Source organism: Hyperolius riggenbachi, chromosome 4, assembly GCF_040937935.1.
Source record: "Hyperolius riggenbachi isolate aHypRig1 chromosome 4, aHypRig1.pri, whole genome shotgun sequence".
NCBI lineage: Eukaryota > Metazoa > Chordata > Amphibia > Anura > Hyperoliidae > Hyperolius > Hyperolius riggenbachi.
This window is the reverse complement of record NC_090649.1, coordinates 340,928,612-340,944,028: the sequence shown is the minus strand read 5'-3', so window position 1 is coordinate 340,944,028 and position 15,417 is coordinate 340,928,612. Positions and strand designations below refer to the sequence as shown.

The 15,417-nt window shown below is 47.1% G+C and overlaps 1 protein-coding gene across 1 annotated transcript in view; it reads right to left on the bottom strand.

The window, feature by feature from the left end:
* LOC137504805 (signal-induced proliferation-associated 1-like protein 2) overlaps window positions 1-15,417 on the bottom strand; it is a 161,410-nt gene that overhangs the window by 45,502 nt on the left and 100,491 nt on the right. The window contains exon 4 of the mRNA XM_068233396.1: window positions 7,788-7,962. Within this exon, the coding sequence (XP_068089497.1) occupies window positions 7,788-7,962 (175 nt within the window). The remainder of the gene's footprint in view (window positions 1-7,787; window positions 7,963-15,417) is intronic.

The window sequence follows — 15,417 nt, the reverse complement described above, 5'->3', positions numbered from 1 at the left end:
AATCCACGTGCACTGCCGGCTTCAACAGAGACACATGGAATGATCTCACACCTCGCATGCTGGCTGGGAAATCAATCGCATAAGTGACATTAATTTTTCTGGTCACTGGGAATGGTCCTAGCTATGAATCTAGGACCCAGTTTGGGTGACAGTTGCTTCATGGCCAAATGCCGAGTGGACACCCACACCAAGTCTCCCGGAGAAAACTTCCACTCTACGGACCGCCTTTTGTCTGCCTGTTTTTTCTGGGTCTGGAAAGCTTTCCCCAAGTTCCTCTTAACCATTCCCCAAATCTCCTTCAAAGCCCTCTGCCAATCCTCCAGGGCTAGGAATGGTGTAGACACCACAGGCAACGGGGCAAACTTGGGTGATCTTCCTGACACTACCTGGAATGGGGAAAATCCTGAGAAGGAACTTTTCAGGTTGTTGTGCGCAAATTCCGCAAACGGCAAAAAATTTACCCAATCGGACTGTGCATCTGGAACATAACATCTGAGAAATTGTTCTAGGGACTAAGTAACTCTTTCGGTCTGGCCGTTGGTCTGTGGGTGGTAGCCTGATGAGAATGCAAGATCCATATCCAGCTGATGGCAAAAAGCTTTCCAAAACTTAGATGCAAATTGGACTCCCCGATCTGACACTACATTTTCCGGAATGCCATGCAGCCGGAAAACGTGCTGGATGAAGAGATCATCCAATTCCTGGGTCGAGGGGAGTCCTTTCAATGGAACAAAATGAGCCATCTTACTGAATCTGTCTACTACCACCCAGATGACCGTCTTGCCCTCAGACCTGGGGAGTTCTCCCACAGAATCCATGGACAAATGAGTCCATGGTTCACTTGGCACTGGTAAGGATTGTAAAGTACCAACAGGAGCCTGGCGAGAAGGTTTACTCCTAGCACACACTGCACACTCTCTTACAAACTCCTTACAATCTGTTGCCAACGTAGGCCACCAAGCACATCTGGCCAGTAAATCCTGAGTTCTGGTGGCCCCGGGATGACCAGCATTTTTGTGGGAATGAAACAGTTGTAGGAGTTGCAGACGAAAAGGCAGTGGTACAAACATAACCCCATCGGGCTTCCCCTCTGGAACATCCTGTTGGTAAGGACTCAGAGTGACTGTCCAATCCTTCCAGGTCTCAGTGGCTGCCAAAACTACCCTCTGAGGTAGAATGGTCTCAGGGCCTGAGGGCTGTACTGTCTCGGGCTCGAAACACCTGGACAAGGGGTTGGCCTTGATGTTTTTACTACCAGGGGTATACATAATTACAAATCTGAATCTTGAAAAGAACAAAGACCACCGGGCCTGACGAGGGCTAAGTCTCTTGGCGCCCTCTATGTACTCCAGATTTTTATGATCTGTATAAACTGTGATAGTATGTTCTGCACCTTCTAGCCAATGTCGCCATTCTTCAAAAGCTAACTTGATAGCTAAAAGCTCCCAGTTGCCTATATTGTAGTTTTTCTCTGCGGGTGAAAACCTACGAGAGAAGTAGGCGCATGGGTGGAGTTTGCCCTGCAAACCCGATCGCTGAGACAATACAGCCCCCACCCTCACCTCTGAGGCATCAACCTCCATGATAAAGGGGAAGGTGACATCCACATGTCTTAATATGGGTGCAGAACAGAACAGCTTTTTCAGTGTAGAGAAGGCAGAATGTGCCTCTGCTGACCAGTGGTAAGTATCAGCCCCCTTCTTGGTGAGACTGGTGAGAGGCGAGACCACTGAAGAGTACCCCTTTATAAACCTCCTGTAGTAGTTGGCAAAGCCCAAAAATCTTTGGAGCGCCTTCAGTCCCACAGGCTGAGGCCACTCCAAAACAGCAGAAACCTTTCCAGGAACCATGGAGAGGCCAGACGTAGCGATAATGTACCCCAAGAAGGCAACAGAGGTTACTTCGAAAAGACATTTCTCTCATTTAGCGTAAAGAAGATTCTGTCTTAACTTCCCTAGGACAAACTTAACATGTTTTCGATGTTCCAAGAAATTGGACGAGAAGATCAGTATATCGTCCAGATATACTAAGACGAACTTCCCCAACACCTTCCCGAATACCTCATTAATCAACTCCTGGAAGACGGCCGGGGCGTTACACAACCCGAAGGGCATCACCAGGTACTCGTAGTGCCCGTCGGGTGTGTTAAAGGCCGTCTTCCATTCGTCACCATCCCTAATTCGAACTAGGTTGTATGCACCTCTTAAATCTAGTTTAGAGAAAATCTTGGCGTTGGTAACCTGAGTGAATAAATCGTCAATCAAGGGCAAAGGGTAACGATTTTTTACTGTAATCTTGTTTAAGCCTCGATAATCAATGCAGGGACGAAGGCCTCCATCCTTTTTTTTTTACAAAAAAGAATCCTGCCCCTGCTGGTGAACGAGAGGGACGGATGAAACCCTTGGTCAAGTTTTCTTTGATGTATTCCTGCTTTGCCAGTTTCTCAGGCCCAGATATATTATAGAGGTGACCCCTAGGGGGCATACAACCAGATCTTAAATCGATGGGACAGTCGAAGGTACGGTGGGGGGGAAGTTTATCTCCTGATTTGGGACAGAATACGTCAGCAAATTCTGCATATTGAGTTAGCACACCTTTAACCTGAATCTTGGTGTTACCCACGGTTACTTTCGCTAAACAGTGATGATGACAATGGGTAGACCAGCTCGTTAGCTGACCTGAAGCCCAATCTATCTGAGGGGAGTGGAGTTGTAACCATGGCATGCCAAGAATAACCGTGGAGGTTGCCATACGCAGGACCACAAACTGTAGACTCTCTTTATGTAGCACCCCAACACTGAACATCAACTCCGGGGTCTGAGATAGGGGATGTCTACTTTGCAGAGGAGAGTCATCTACCGCAGTGACCAAAACCTGTTGGTCTAACGGAAGTATGGGAACCCCCAAATTCTTTGCAAACTCGTAATCTATAAAGTTAGCCGCTGAACCAGAGTCTATAAAAGCTTCAGTGGTAACAGTCTGACCCTCCCATGTGACGGAACAGGGAAGGAGCAGACGATTATTGTTTAGAGGTAATAACTGCGCGCCTAGGGTATTACCTCTGACTACACCTAGGCGGCAGCGTTTCCCGACTTTTAAGGACAATTCTGTACCTTATAACTCTCCTCTGCACAGTACAAACAGAGCTGTTCTGTTTTCCTGCAATTCTTTTCCACCCGTGTCAATTTTGACTGTCCAATTTGCATTGGCTCTGGCAGAGGTGAAACGGGTGGAGGAGTGGAGGAGAGGCGTAGGAGACATATCTTACATTGTTCTTACCCCGGGTTTGTTTCTGATAGCGTAAACGGCGATCAACCCGTACTGCTAAAGAGATTGCCTCATCAATAGATTTCGGTTCAGGGTGTTCCAAAATCAAATCAGAGACTGCGTCTGATAGCCCTGATAGAAAACAGTCTAATAACGCAAATGTCCCCCACCTAGCTGACACAGCCCACTTCCTGAACTCAGCTGCGTAGACTGCTACCGGATCCTTACCCATACGAAAAGTCTTAAGCTTCCGCTCAGCAGTAGAGGCAATGTCCGGATCATCGTAAATTATGGCCATGGCCTTAAATTCCTCAACTGATGTCAAAGCCTCATGCCCCCCCTGCCTGAAGGCTATATGCCCATGTTTGAGAATCCCCTGACAAAAGGGTCTTAATAAACGTAATTCTCTGTGCCTCAGTTCCTGATAAATTGGGTCTTAACTCAAAATACGACATTACTCGATTTCTAAAGCTCTGAAAGTCAGATCTATGACCAGAAAACCTTTCGGGTACAGACATACGCAAGTCTGTAACTAGAGGAGATCACACTGCATTCACAGCCGTTTTAAGGACCTGTATGGACCCAGACAAAGCAGTAATCTGGGTCTGATGACCGTCCAACACAATGATGAAATTCTCCACCGAGGTGGTTAGTCCATCAAGACGGCTGTTGAGTGCGTCCATTTTGTTTTTCAGGTCTGCCGTTCTGTAATGATCGGTGTCAGCACACAGAGAGAATCTGATTATTGATGATCTGCAGAATCATCAACAATACAGATGTATACTTGATTATGGATGATCTGCAGAATCACCAATAATACAAGTATGACTAACCTCTGGACACCTATTGAAGTGTAAGTGTTTGGTGTACCTGTAGGCTATCTCCCGTGAGGCGGGAGACACAGGCAGCTCGGCCAGGAACCACCTGAGGGGCAGGTGGCCCTCGGCTGTGCAGGGACTATCTCCCTGAGAGAGGGGATAGAGAGAGCCTGGCAACCAGTGACACTTGGTGATCAGATAATAGACTGTACTGCAGCCAGGGGACTCCAGAGGAGTAGAGGCCACTGGCTGCTTAGCAGGCCGGACTCTCTGAGGAGCAAGAGTCCTAATAGCTAACTGACACTTGGTGGAATAGTGTCACAGCTAGTACAGATAGACTGAGCACTCAAGGGATGAGTGACAGCCTGGAGGGTCGGGCAGGCCAGGTCGGCAACACACGAGCAGATAAGGTACAGAGATAGAAGGCTGATTCGGTAACCGGGTACAGGCAGGGTTCGGCAACAGGTAGACAGATATGCAGAGGTATCGAATCAAAAAGCAAGAGAGAGGTCGACAGAGCAAATAGTCATAACAGATATAAATTACGGTCCTAGTCTGAGGTGTGTGGTCCTTGGTCTTGACACCCAGGAACTCGTCTAGAGAATAACTCAGTAATGACACAGTAATCCTAAGCTTGGGTGTGAGGTCCTTGGTCTCAACACCCCGGAACTGGTCTAAAGTATAGCACAGCAATGACACAGTAATCCTAAGCTTGGGTGTGAGGTCCTTGGTCTCAACACCCCGGAACTGGTCTAAAGTATAACAAGAGCGTAATCTGGCTAAGTGTGAATTCCCAGGTCCACCTGGTTCTAACACACTGTGGGATCTGACTGAGGTCTGAGTGCTCACGCGTAAGTATTCGCAATGGCAGACAACCAGAGACTGATCAGCAAGATCTATATATACTGCAGCGCTCCTCAGCGCCGCCCTGCGCCACTCAGCCAATCAGTAACTGCGCTGGGATAAGCTGATCGACCTGATCAGCTGATCCCTCTCCTATTGGCATAAAGGACCTGCCTTCTAGCGCGTGCGCGCGTAGCTCTCCATCTGTGTGCACTAGAAGGCCCAGGCAAACCAGACGCATGCTGCTGTGCAGAAACCGCCGGTCTGAACGCGGAGACAGCCGCCCCGCTGCCAGACCGCACGGCGGCATCTCCGCTATCCATTACACCACCTAACATAGCAATAAGCTGGTCACCAATTGTCTACGGACAAGCAGACCGTCCATATTTCCATCATTTAAAGGTTTTTTTCCCGTATAAAAATGTTAAATTGTGCAAAATATGTGAATACGGGAGAACTAGAGTGACCAGTGTTACCTCTCATGCCAATGGAAAAACTTTTAAAATTAATCAATTTCTTACTTGTACTATGATGGTGTTGTTTATGTTTTGGTCTGCCCGTGCGGCATGCAATATGTCGGCCGCAGGGCAGAACCTCCCAAAAAGTTTCTCTGAACATATCTATAACATCACACATCCTGAATAAAATTCTCATATAGTGTTCCATAACACTTTTCATGTGTACATGGTGGGATACCAAATGGAGTTAGATGTTTTGCTGTTGATAGGGTTAAAGCACATTGGAGAGGTGGCAATGTCATCAAGGCCCTCTCCCAATTAGAAACCCATTGGCTATATCAGCTGGGCACTTTAAAACCGCAGGGACTTAATGCACTTATAGATCTGAAGTGCTCTATCAGTGAAGAATAGGGCTCCATTGCGAGCCTGTTGTTTTTTGTTTTTACTGCATGTTTATAATTTTTATACTGTAATGTTACATATATTTATTGTTATGAATATACAGCTTTCCGCATAGGAATGTCATAATCTTATATTGCAGAGTGTATCACTTACACATTTATTGCCTGAGAGGTTTTTATTTGCATAATTTTGTATGATGTTCTTGGATTGTCCCCTCTCTCCTCCTGTATAGTCGGCTCATTAATGGATGCAGTAGGGGGAGGAGTATTTAGGATATATAATGAGAGCAATATTCATTGTATTTTATCCCCTGATGAAGGCGGTTGCCGAAATCCGGAATGGGAATTTTGTATTATACGCTATTAAACCAAGAAGCTTTGAAGTAAGTGCATAAGTGTATGCGCAGTCTTTCAACTATAGGAGCAGTCTGCACTATTGGTTTGTCTTTCGCTTGTCCCCGTATCCAGGATATCTTGGCTGACAGAGCCTGGATCGCATAGTGGATCGCAAGACGTTTTACATCATTTCCGGCTGATGCATTGGATGGAAACAGTTTGTTCCAACACGCGTGCAGACATTGTGTAGTATGCTTGGACTGAGACACGCCACATATCTGTCTATTATTTGTTTACAGGACGTGAGTAATTGAAATATAAGCCTTTTCGTCACGGATCAGGCACTTTTTTCATCACGTTTTCAGCTGAATAGTGTACATCATTTAGCACTTGGTTCTTCTCCATTTATTTGACTATCCATTTCAGGGGGCGTTGTGGACCGGCCCTGAGAACTTTGAGCAGCTTGTCTTATTATTGTGCCGCCTTTGCATAATTAAATTTTTTTTTACACAAATACAGTTACATTATGTACTACCCCTCACATGGCTGCGCCGAGGCAGAGGCGAAAGAGGCTCCAGCCTTAGGGTGCAGTGTAGGAGGGGGCGCACAACTCACTCAGCTATCATTCCCTTATTGCATTTGAAGAGATAAATAAGAAAAGGGGATACATGGCAGTGACTGCAAGCCAGATAACTAGAGATTAAGGTATGGGGGGGGGGGGTCTGTGGCACCTCTTAGTCTAATAGAGATCAGTGTGTGATGGCTGGGGTGGGGTGATGAAGGGGCACACTTTGGTGTCTCAGCCTTGGGTGCTGGAGGACCTTGTCCCAGCTCTGACCCCTCGCATTATTAGTTGTTGTGAACTTTTGTGATTAATACCCCATATTTTGGGGTCCTTTGAAGTATAGTGACCGCAGCAGTGCCACTAATTAAGTATCACGGTCTCCATACCTCAAAGGGCTGCCCACATTTTAAAGTTACGCGTGTCAATATGTAAGCAACGCGCGTAACTAAGAAAGGTACGCTCCTTATATAGCAGCGAGCACTGTAATGTAAGACGGGCATAGCAGCCGCTCCTTCACATTAAGCTGCACTGCTTTAGCAGGAGTGGGCTAGGAGTGTAGAATAGGAGTGGGCCTAAAGCAGCGCAGCTTAAAGGGATACTTAAGCCTAAGCAAAAAAAATCTGTTTTACTCACCTGGGGCTTCTACCAGCCCCCTGCAGCTGTCCCGAGCCCTCGCAGTCACTCTCAGATCCTCCTGTCCCCTGCTGCCAGCTACTTTCATTTTCGTCAGACAGCCTTACTGCGCCTGCAGAGGTCTGGCCACGCATCTCCTTCTACGTGTTCCCGTCTGCAATAGCGCCCTGCTCAGGTGCAGGACGCTATTGCAGATGGGAACACATAGAAGGCTATGCGTGGCCAGGCCTGTTGGCGAAGTGAAAGTAGCTGGCGGCAGGGGACAAGAGGATCCGTCAGTGACTGCAAAGGCATGGGACAGCTGCAGGCTTAAGTGCCTCTTTAATGAATCAAGCCCTTTGTCTTTTCTTCTTCTTTTGATGTATCTTACATCTGAATCATATGTGGTGCAAGAGCTGAAGTTGTGCCAGTTCACAACAGGACAACAGTTTACAAAAAAGTACAACATTATTTTTGCAGTACTTACTTTTATGATCTAGTTGTGCTCTGTAATTATTTAGTCCTTTTAAGCATAGACGCTGTCCCAAAAGATCAAGAAACTCCTCAAATGCAGGCCCCGAAGTTTCATTGTTGTACATTTCTTCTTCTGTGCTCTGTCCTGATTTGCAGTACAAAATGCCAACTTTGTGTTGAAAACTCAGCTGGAGATAAAAGAATAACTTTTAGCTTCTGGCGTACACTTTAAATTCAAAATGAACATAAACATTTTGATCTTCTACTGTGAGTGGAATAAATAAACAATCCAATAGAATATTCCTAAAACATAAGATTATGCACTGAACGAAAAGCGTAGCCTTGCTAGTAGAGATGGCCCAAACCTCTGATTTTCGGTTCGCAAACTTCCGCAAAAGTTCGATTCACGCAAACTTTCGCGAACCGCAATAGACTTCAATGGGTAGGCGAACTTTGAAAACTAGAAACATTTATGATGGCCACAAAAGTGATGGAAAAGATGTTTCAAGGGGTCTAACACCTGGAGGGGGGCATGGCGGAGTGGGATAGACGCCAAAAGTCCCGGGAAAAAAAATCTGGATTTAACGCACAGCAGCGTTTTTAAGGGCAGAATTCACATTTTATTGCTAAATTGGAGGCCTACATTGCTTTAAAACATCTTGCATGTGTATACATCAACCAGGTAGTGTAATTAGTGTACTGCTTCACACTGACAGACCAAACTCACTGTGTAACGCACCGCAAACAGCTGTTTGTGTAGTGACGGCCATGCTGGACTGGTGCGCACCATGACGAGAGTGCAGGTGATGGCGGCTTTCCTGCCCATATGGTCGGGCTGAGGTAGCTCAATGACAGAACAACAGTGACTGAGTATACAGCTGATTGAATTTAGTCTGTCACAATGAAGCAACAACCTTATTGTAACGGTTGGGTGTCGTAGTTGAGATGTCTGATTATGTGGAGATCTGCAGAATCACCAATAATGCAGATGCTATACCCGATTATGTGTAATCTGCAGAATCACCAATAATACTCGTATAGCAGACAAGCAGCAGAGTGTGTAGTGATTTGGTACAACCGTAACTTTAATGGTACAATGAGACCTCACCAGAGGGGCTGGTGAGGTAGAAACAGTACACTGACCGTGCACTAACGTACAACCTCCAGCAAGCTGGGGGAACAATACTGAAGAGGCTGAACACCCGAGGGGCGGGTGAGTCAGACTGTACTGCAGCCTGCGAGACACAGTAATACTACAATGACAGGTTACCTAACGAGCAGGTAATTAAGGCTGAACTATGGCCTAGCAGAACTGCTTCACCAGCGGAGCTGGCGTAGTTAACACCTCACCAGTGGCGAGGGCCCACTGGTGAGTAGAATGGTCAGGCAGGCAAGGTTCGGCAACAGAGAGGTAAGTATCAGTACAGGATCGTGAGACAAGAGAGTAATCGGTAATCAGGCAGAGGTTCAGCAACAGGAAGGTACGTATCGGTACAGAATCGTGAGACAAGAAAGTAATCGGTAATCAGGTAGAGGTTCAGCAACAGGTAGGCAGATAAGCGAAAGTAGAGGATCGGAAAGCAGGATCAGAGTCAGAGAAATCGCTAAGAGTCATACACAGGAGATCAATACAGTAGCAATAACCTAGTCTTGGTGTGAAATCCTTAGCATCAACACCAGGAACTAGTCTAAACAAATAACAATCTCAAGGTAGCAATATCCTAGTCTTGGTGTGAAATCCTTAGCATCAACACCAGGGAACTAGCCTAAGGTCTGAGCGCTAACACGCAAGTATTCACGACAACAGACAATGAGATAATGAAGCCCGGAGGCTTATGAAGCAGAGGAGACCTCACTGGCACGCCCCCCCTCTCATCAACCAATCCTGGGCGCCGTGGGTCCCCTCTGACGTCAGCCGACCGGCAGGTCAGCTGACGGGCTTCCTCCCTGCATAAAGGTCCCGTCTGTGCAAGGCAACCCCCTGCACGGAAGGATGTTCCGTCCTCGGCGTCCTGGACGCCAAACGGACGGATGGCCGCATGGAGGCAGCTGCGGCGGCGGTGCTGTTCGCCGCAGCTGCCTCGTTTCTTACACTTATTATCGTGGATGTGCCCCCCGAGACACTCATAGCCGTCGTCATTGCTTCATTGTGATATGCAAGCCCCTTCACCGCGGCAAGGTAACTATCACAAAGGGGAATTGGCACATGCACATGCCTTTTGTTTTGTTGTTGCAGCTGCAGTGCAGCCAGAAAAATAAGGCAGGCATGTACGCGCACCAGAAAAATTATTATAGCGGCCGCTGCTAGCAGCGGCCTTAAAAATTCAGGAATCTGCCTGGTGTCCTGGACCCTGTTGGTGGTGACGGAGAAGGCAGTCAAGCGGCCTGCAGGCAGAGATGCTGTGTGGGGAGCGATTTAGTCTTGGGGCAGGCAGCCAGTCACACGGCGTGCAGCCAGAGATGCTGTGTGTGGGGACTGACTTAGTCTTCGTGCGGACAGTAGCCCTCCGGGATCCATGCCATGTTCATTTTGATAAAGGTGAGGTACTAAACACTTTTGTGGCCTAGGCAACTACTCTTCTCAGTGACAATGCCTCCAGCTGCGCTGAAGGTCCTTTCTGACAGGACGCTTGAGGCAGGGCAAGACAGAAGTTGGATGGCAAATTGGGACAGCTCTGGCCACAGGTCAAGCCTGCGCACCCAGTAGTCCAAGTGTTCATCACTGCTCACAGTGTCTACATCCACACTTAAGGCCAGGTAGTCGGCTACCTGATGGTCGAGGCCTTGGTGGAGGGTGGATCCGGAAGGGCTAAGGCAAGGCTTTGGACTAAAGAATGTCCACATGTCCGACATCACCATGAGATCGCTGGAGCGTCCTGTCCTTGCCTGCGTGGACATGGGAGGAGGATTACTGACAGTGGTACCTTTATTCCGTTGTGCTGTGACATCACCCTTAAACACACTGTAAAGCATATTTGCCAGCTTGTTCTGCCTGTGCAGCATCCTTTTTGCCTTCAGGTGAGTGGGTCTAGTAGCGTGGCCACCCAGTACAGCTCATTCCCCTTGAGTTTTTTTATACGGGGATCCCTCAACAGACTGGACAGCATGAAAGACGCCATCTGCACAAATTTGGATCCAGACATACTATCCATCTCCTCTTTCTCTTCCTCAGTGATGTCAGGTAAGTTCTCCTCCTCAGTATGCACTGACTTGACTAATGCAATGTACAGTCACACAGGTGCAGTTAACAGGTATGCACGGGGTGGTATATCACAATGCGTGCGCTCACGTGGGTAGGTGGGTGCACTAAACAACAGGTAGGTATATGCAGTGATGGGTATTACAAATGTGCACCTGTCACACACACATATCGTGAACAGGTACAGTGACTGGTGGTATTAAATATCACACTGCGTGCGCTCACGTAGGTAGGTGGGTGCACTGAACAACAGGTAGGTATATGCAGTGATGGGTATTACAAATGTGCAGCTGTCTCACACACGTACCGTGAACAGGTACAGTGACTGGTGGTATTAAATATCACACTGCGTGCGCTCACGTAGATAGGTGGGTGCACTGAACAACAGGTAGGTATATGCAGTGCTGCTGGGTATTACAAATGTGCACCTGTCACACACACGTACCGTGAACAGGTACAGTGACTGGTGGTATTAAATATCACACTGCGTGTACTCACGAGGATCGGTGGGTGCACTGAAGAACAGGTAGGTATATGCAGTGATGGGTATTACAAATGTGCAGCTGTCTCACACACGTACCGTGAACAGGTACAGTGACTGGTGGTATTAAATATCACACTGTGTGCGCTCACGTAGGTAGGTGGGTGCACCGAACAACAGGTAGGTATATGCAGTGCTGCTGGGTATTACAAATGTGCACATGTCACACACACGTACCGTGAACAGGTACAGTGACTGGTGGTATTAAATATCACACTGCGTGTACTCACGTGGGTAGGTGGGTGCACTGAACAACAGGTAGGTATATGCAGTGATGGGTATTACAAATGTGCAGCTGTCTCACACACGTACCGTGAACAGGTACAGTGACTGGGGGTATTAAATATCACACTGTGTGCGCTCACGTAGGTAGGTGGGTGCACTGAACAACAGGTAGGTATATACAGTGCTTGCTGGGTATTACAAATGTGCCCCTGTCACACACACACGTACCATGAACAGGTGTAATGACTGGTGGTATTAACAATGTGTGCACTCACGTAGGGAGGTAGGTAGGTGCACTAAACAGTGAACAGGTGCAGTAATTGGGATTACAAATGTGCAGCTGCCACACACAGGTAGTCACTGAATGTGCTGGGCCTGGCAGTGGTACAGTAGAAATTACCACCAAGGGGCCAAAGGTCAGCTGCGACTGACTGACAGGGCTGTATATAATGCAAGTGAACCACACACACAAAAAAAATAAAAAAATAGATCACAAGAACAAGATTAGCTCTCAAAAGAGCTGTTGAGGGGTGCTTTTTTAGCAATAAGAATCAGCAAGGAGCAAGCTAACAAGCCTACAAGAGCCTAACTAAGCTTTCCCTATGTGAGTCTGCAGCAGCTCTCCCTTCTCTAATTACTGCAGGCACACGAGTGAGTCCAATGCCTGACGCTGCCTGCCTTTTATAAGGGGGGGGGACTCCAGGAGGGAGTGTAGCCTGATTGGCTACAAGGTGCCTGCTGACTGTGATGTAGAGGGTCAAAGTCTAATAATGTACTATGGGGGCGAATCGAACTTCCGGAAAAGTTCGCAGTTCTCCGCGATCGCAAACCCCGGAAGTTCGCCGGGAACCATTCGCCGGTGAACCATTTGGGCCATCTCTACTTGCTAGGTTCTGAATGGAACACTTAAAGTGGACCCAAATTAAAAATACAAGATTTCAGAAATAAAATCTATTTTCTAAATTATAATAATAAATAGCAGCCTTTTTTCAGCTGCTTGATGACAAATATAAAATATTTTACATTTATTGGAGAAACCCCTCCCTTCCTTTCATATTGCCGGGACAGAATCCGGCAAACTGGTGGAATAGGTGGTGTCCAGCAAAGGAGGAATTGCTAATGGCTGCCACCTGTATTACCCTAGTTATGAAAAGAAAAGGCTGAAAAGCAAGCATTGAAATGCTCATAGGCTTGAAGGAGTGTTTATTTATCTTTGTATGTGTCAGAGTGGTGCAACTAAACATTTTGAATTAAAAAAATGTTTGGTTTGGGTCCGCTTTAAAAAGGATCAATACAGGTACACCATTCAAGAGTGCTCTAAAAAAAAGTGTGAGTGCCAGGGTCAGACTGGGACACTTAGGGCTCACCAGAGGATTGTCAGCCTGGGGCCCACTCGCCCCATAATTTGGAGTTCACATATAATACCCATGTATTCTGCAAAGTAGTGCTGTAGATGTAAGTGGTACATAATAATAACATGGTAGACATTCGATTATCGTAGGGATTAGTTTGTGAACTCCTCTGGGTATAGTCAGTGACATAACTATGCAGGGGCAGTTCCGGGATTTTTTTTTTTTTTTTTTTTGTGAGGGTAGTTTGCAGGTACTGGACCCACTAGTTGGGGTAGCTGATTAGCAAAAAAAAGGAGTGTGGTCATGCACTAGAAAATGGATGTGCTCATGATGGGTCATGGAAATGGCTAAATGTACATAAAATAAGCTGTGATGTTATTTAAAGACAGTTCATCTTCCCAGAAAAACTTTGGATGAAGCCCCCTCTCTCCTTTAATAAGAAGTAATGCCTTGGTTAGCATACATATGGCAGGGATTAGATTAGTGCTGCAAAAGAGGTCAGTGCTATATAAATGCATAATAAATGCATAATAAGAATATAATATAATATGATATAGAATATATTATGTAAGTAGACAGTAAGCTCCCCTTACGTGTACGTGTACGCATACGTACGTTTTTACGCACGTGCACGCCATATCATTCCGTGTAGGGCATTCTGCCCTCACTTAAAATGGCTCCCACTGCATCCAGGGGAGCAACACACATGCGCATGACATCATTGATGCGCGACCTATGCTAGACAGGCCATTTTGGGCATTTTTTGATTACTTCCTCTCTTGTGGGAAATCCCATTGGATAATTGGCTTTTAATTAGCCCTTTCATGTATAAAAAAAGCTCTCTGTGTGAACACCAGTCACAGAGGTGCTGAGCTTTGTACCAGACCTGTTTGAGGTAAGACCTTTGGACTTTTCTGAACCATTGTATTTTATTTCACTTTTCCCACAACTTTTTTGCTTACTATAACTATATACTACCTACCCATACCCCCCCCCCCCCCCATGTGTTAACCCCCCCCCCCCCCCCTCCATCATTACTTTCATCCATGTTTAACTTACATTTATTTCTACTTTGTACTTGAAATCCCTACCCTCCCTTCTCCTCTCCCTCCCCTCCTTAATTTCTTCCCCTTCTGGCTGTTCCCCTTTCTCCCTTTTTCCCCCTCCTCCCCCACCCCACCTGACTTGTTCTAGTACCTGTAACGATTGTGGAACTTTCTCCGTGATCAGTGCACAACGCGTGCGCTGATACGGCGGAAATCCTCCACAAGCGTATATTTGCAGGCACCCAGCAAAAGGTGCTACACACCCGTAGAGGGAAATTCCTGTCGGCAGATGGCGCTGGGGAGTGCAGAGGAACCAATCCTCTGTACCTCCACAAATGCCAGACAGGAATTGTACAGAGCGCAGAACGCAATCGCAAGAGAAGCGATTGCGAATGAGAACGAGCAAAGGGACAGATTGTATGTGTGTGCGCCAATCTAGTCGCCACCCCGCGACCGCGCACACACAACAGCAGATATGAAATAGGAACGCGATCGCGAGAGGTGCGATCGCCAGACGTGACACAAGGCAGATCAGAACAGAATACGAGGTTAGCAAAGGCACAGCAAATAATACAATGAGAATAACAAGGAAAATAACAAACGCTAGCTAACTGCGGACACCGCACTCATTCGCAACAGTGCACGCGGTTATGCGCGGTCTCCACGTGATAAGCACAATAGAGACAAGCACGCCTAACTAACCATAGACAGACAACATGAAACAGAGGACGCGACCGCTTGCTCAACGGTTACCTCACCGAGCCTTTAGCAAGCGCTCGTAGCAGACAAGACAGACACACGAAAACAGGAACAGGCGGGAGATAGGATCCACAGCACTAGCGAAACTGACTAGCGCAATCCAGGTACAGAGTAGCAGAACAGAAGGATCCACAGCACTAGCGGAAAGTGGCTAGTGCGATCCCAGGAGACAGAACAGAAGGATCCACAGCGCTAGCGAAAAGTGGCTAGCGCGATCCCAGGAGACAGAACAGAAGGATCCACAGCGCTAGCGAAAAGTGGCTAGCGCGATCCCAGGAGACAGATCAGAAGAGATAGCTGGTAGCAACCGCTGCACCAGCTATACTCCAAGAACAGAGATCAGAACCATTTCCTGTCGACCACCGTTGGGACAGGACAATGGCAACAGAACAAACAAACAGATAAACAATCCTAACTGCACTAGGGAAAACCTGCCTAGCCCAGATTCAGGAATTACTCTAAGCTGATCTTCAAACAAAGAGCATGGCTGACACTCCCGGCAGGAGTGTTACACAGGACTA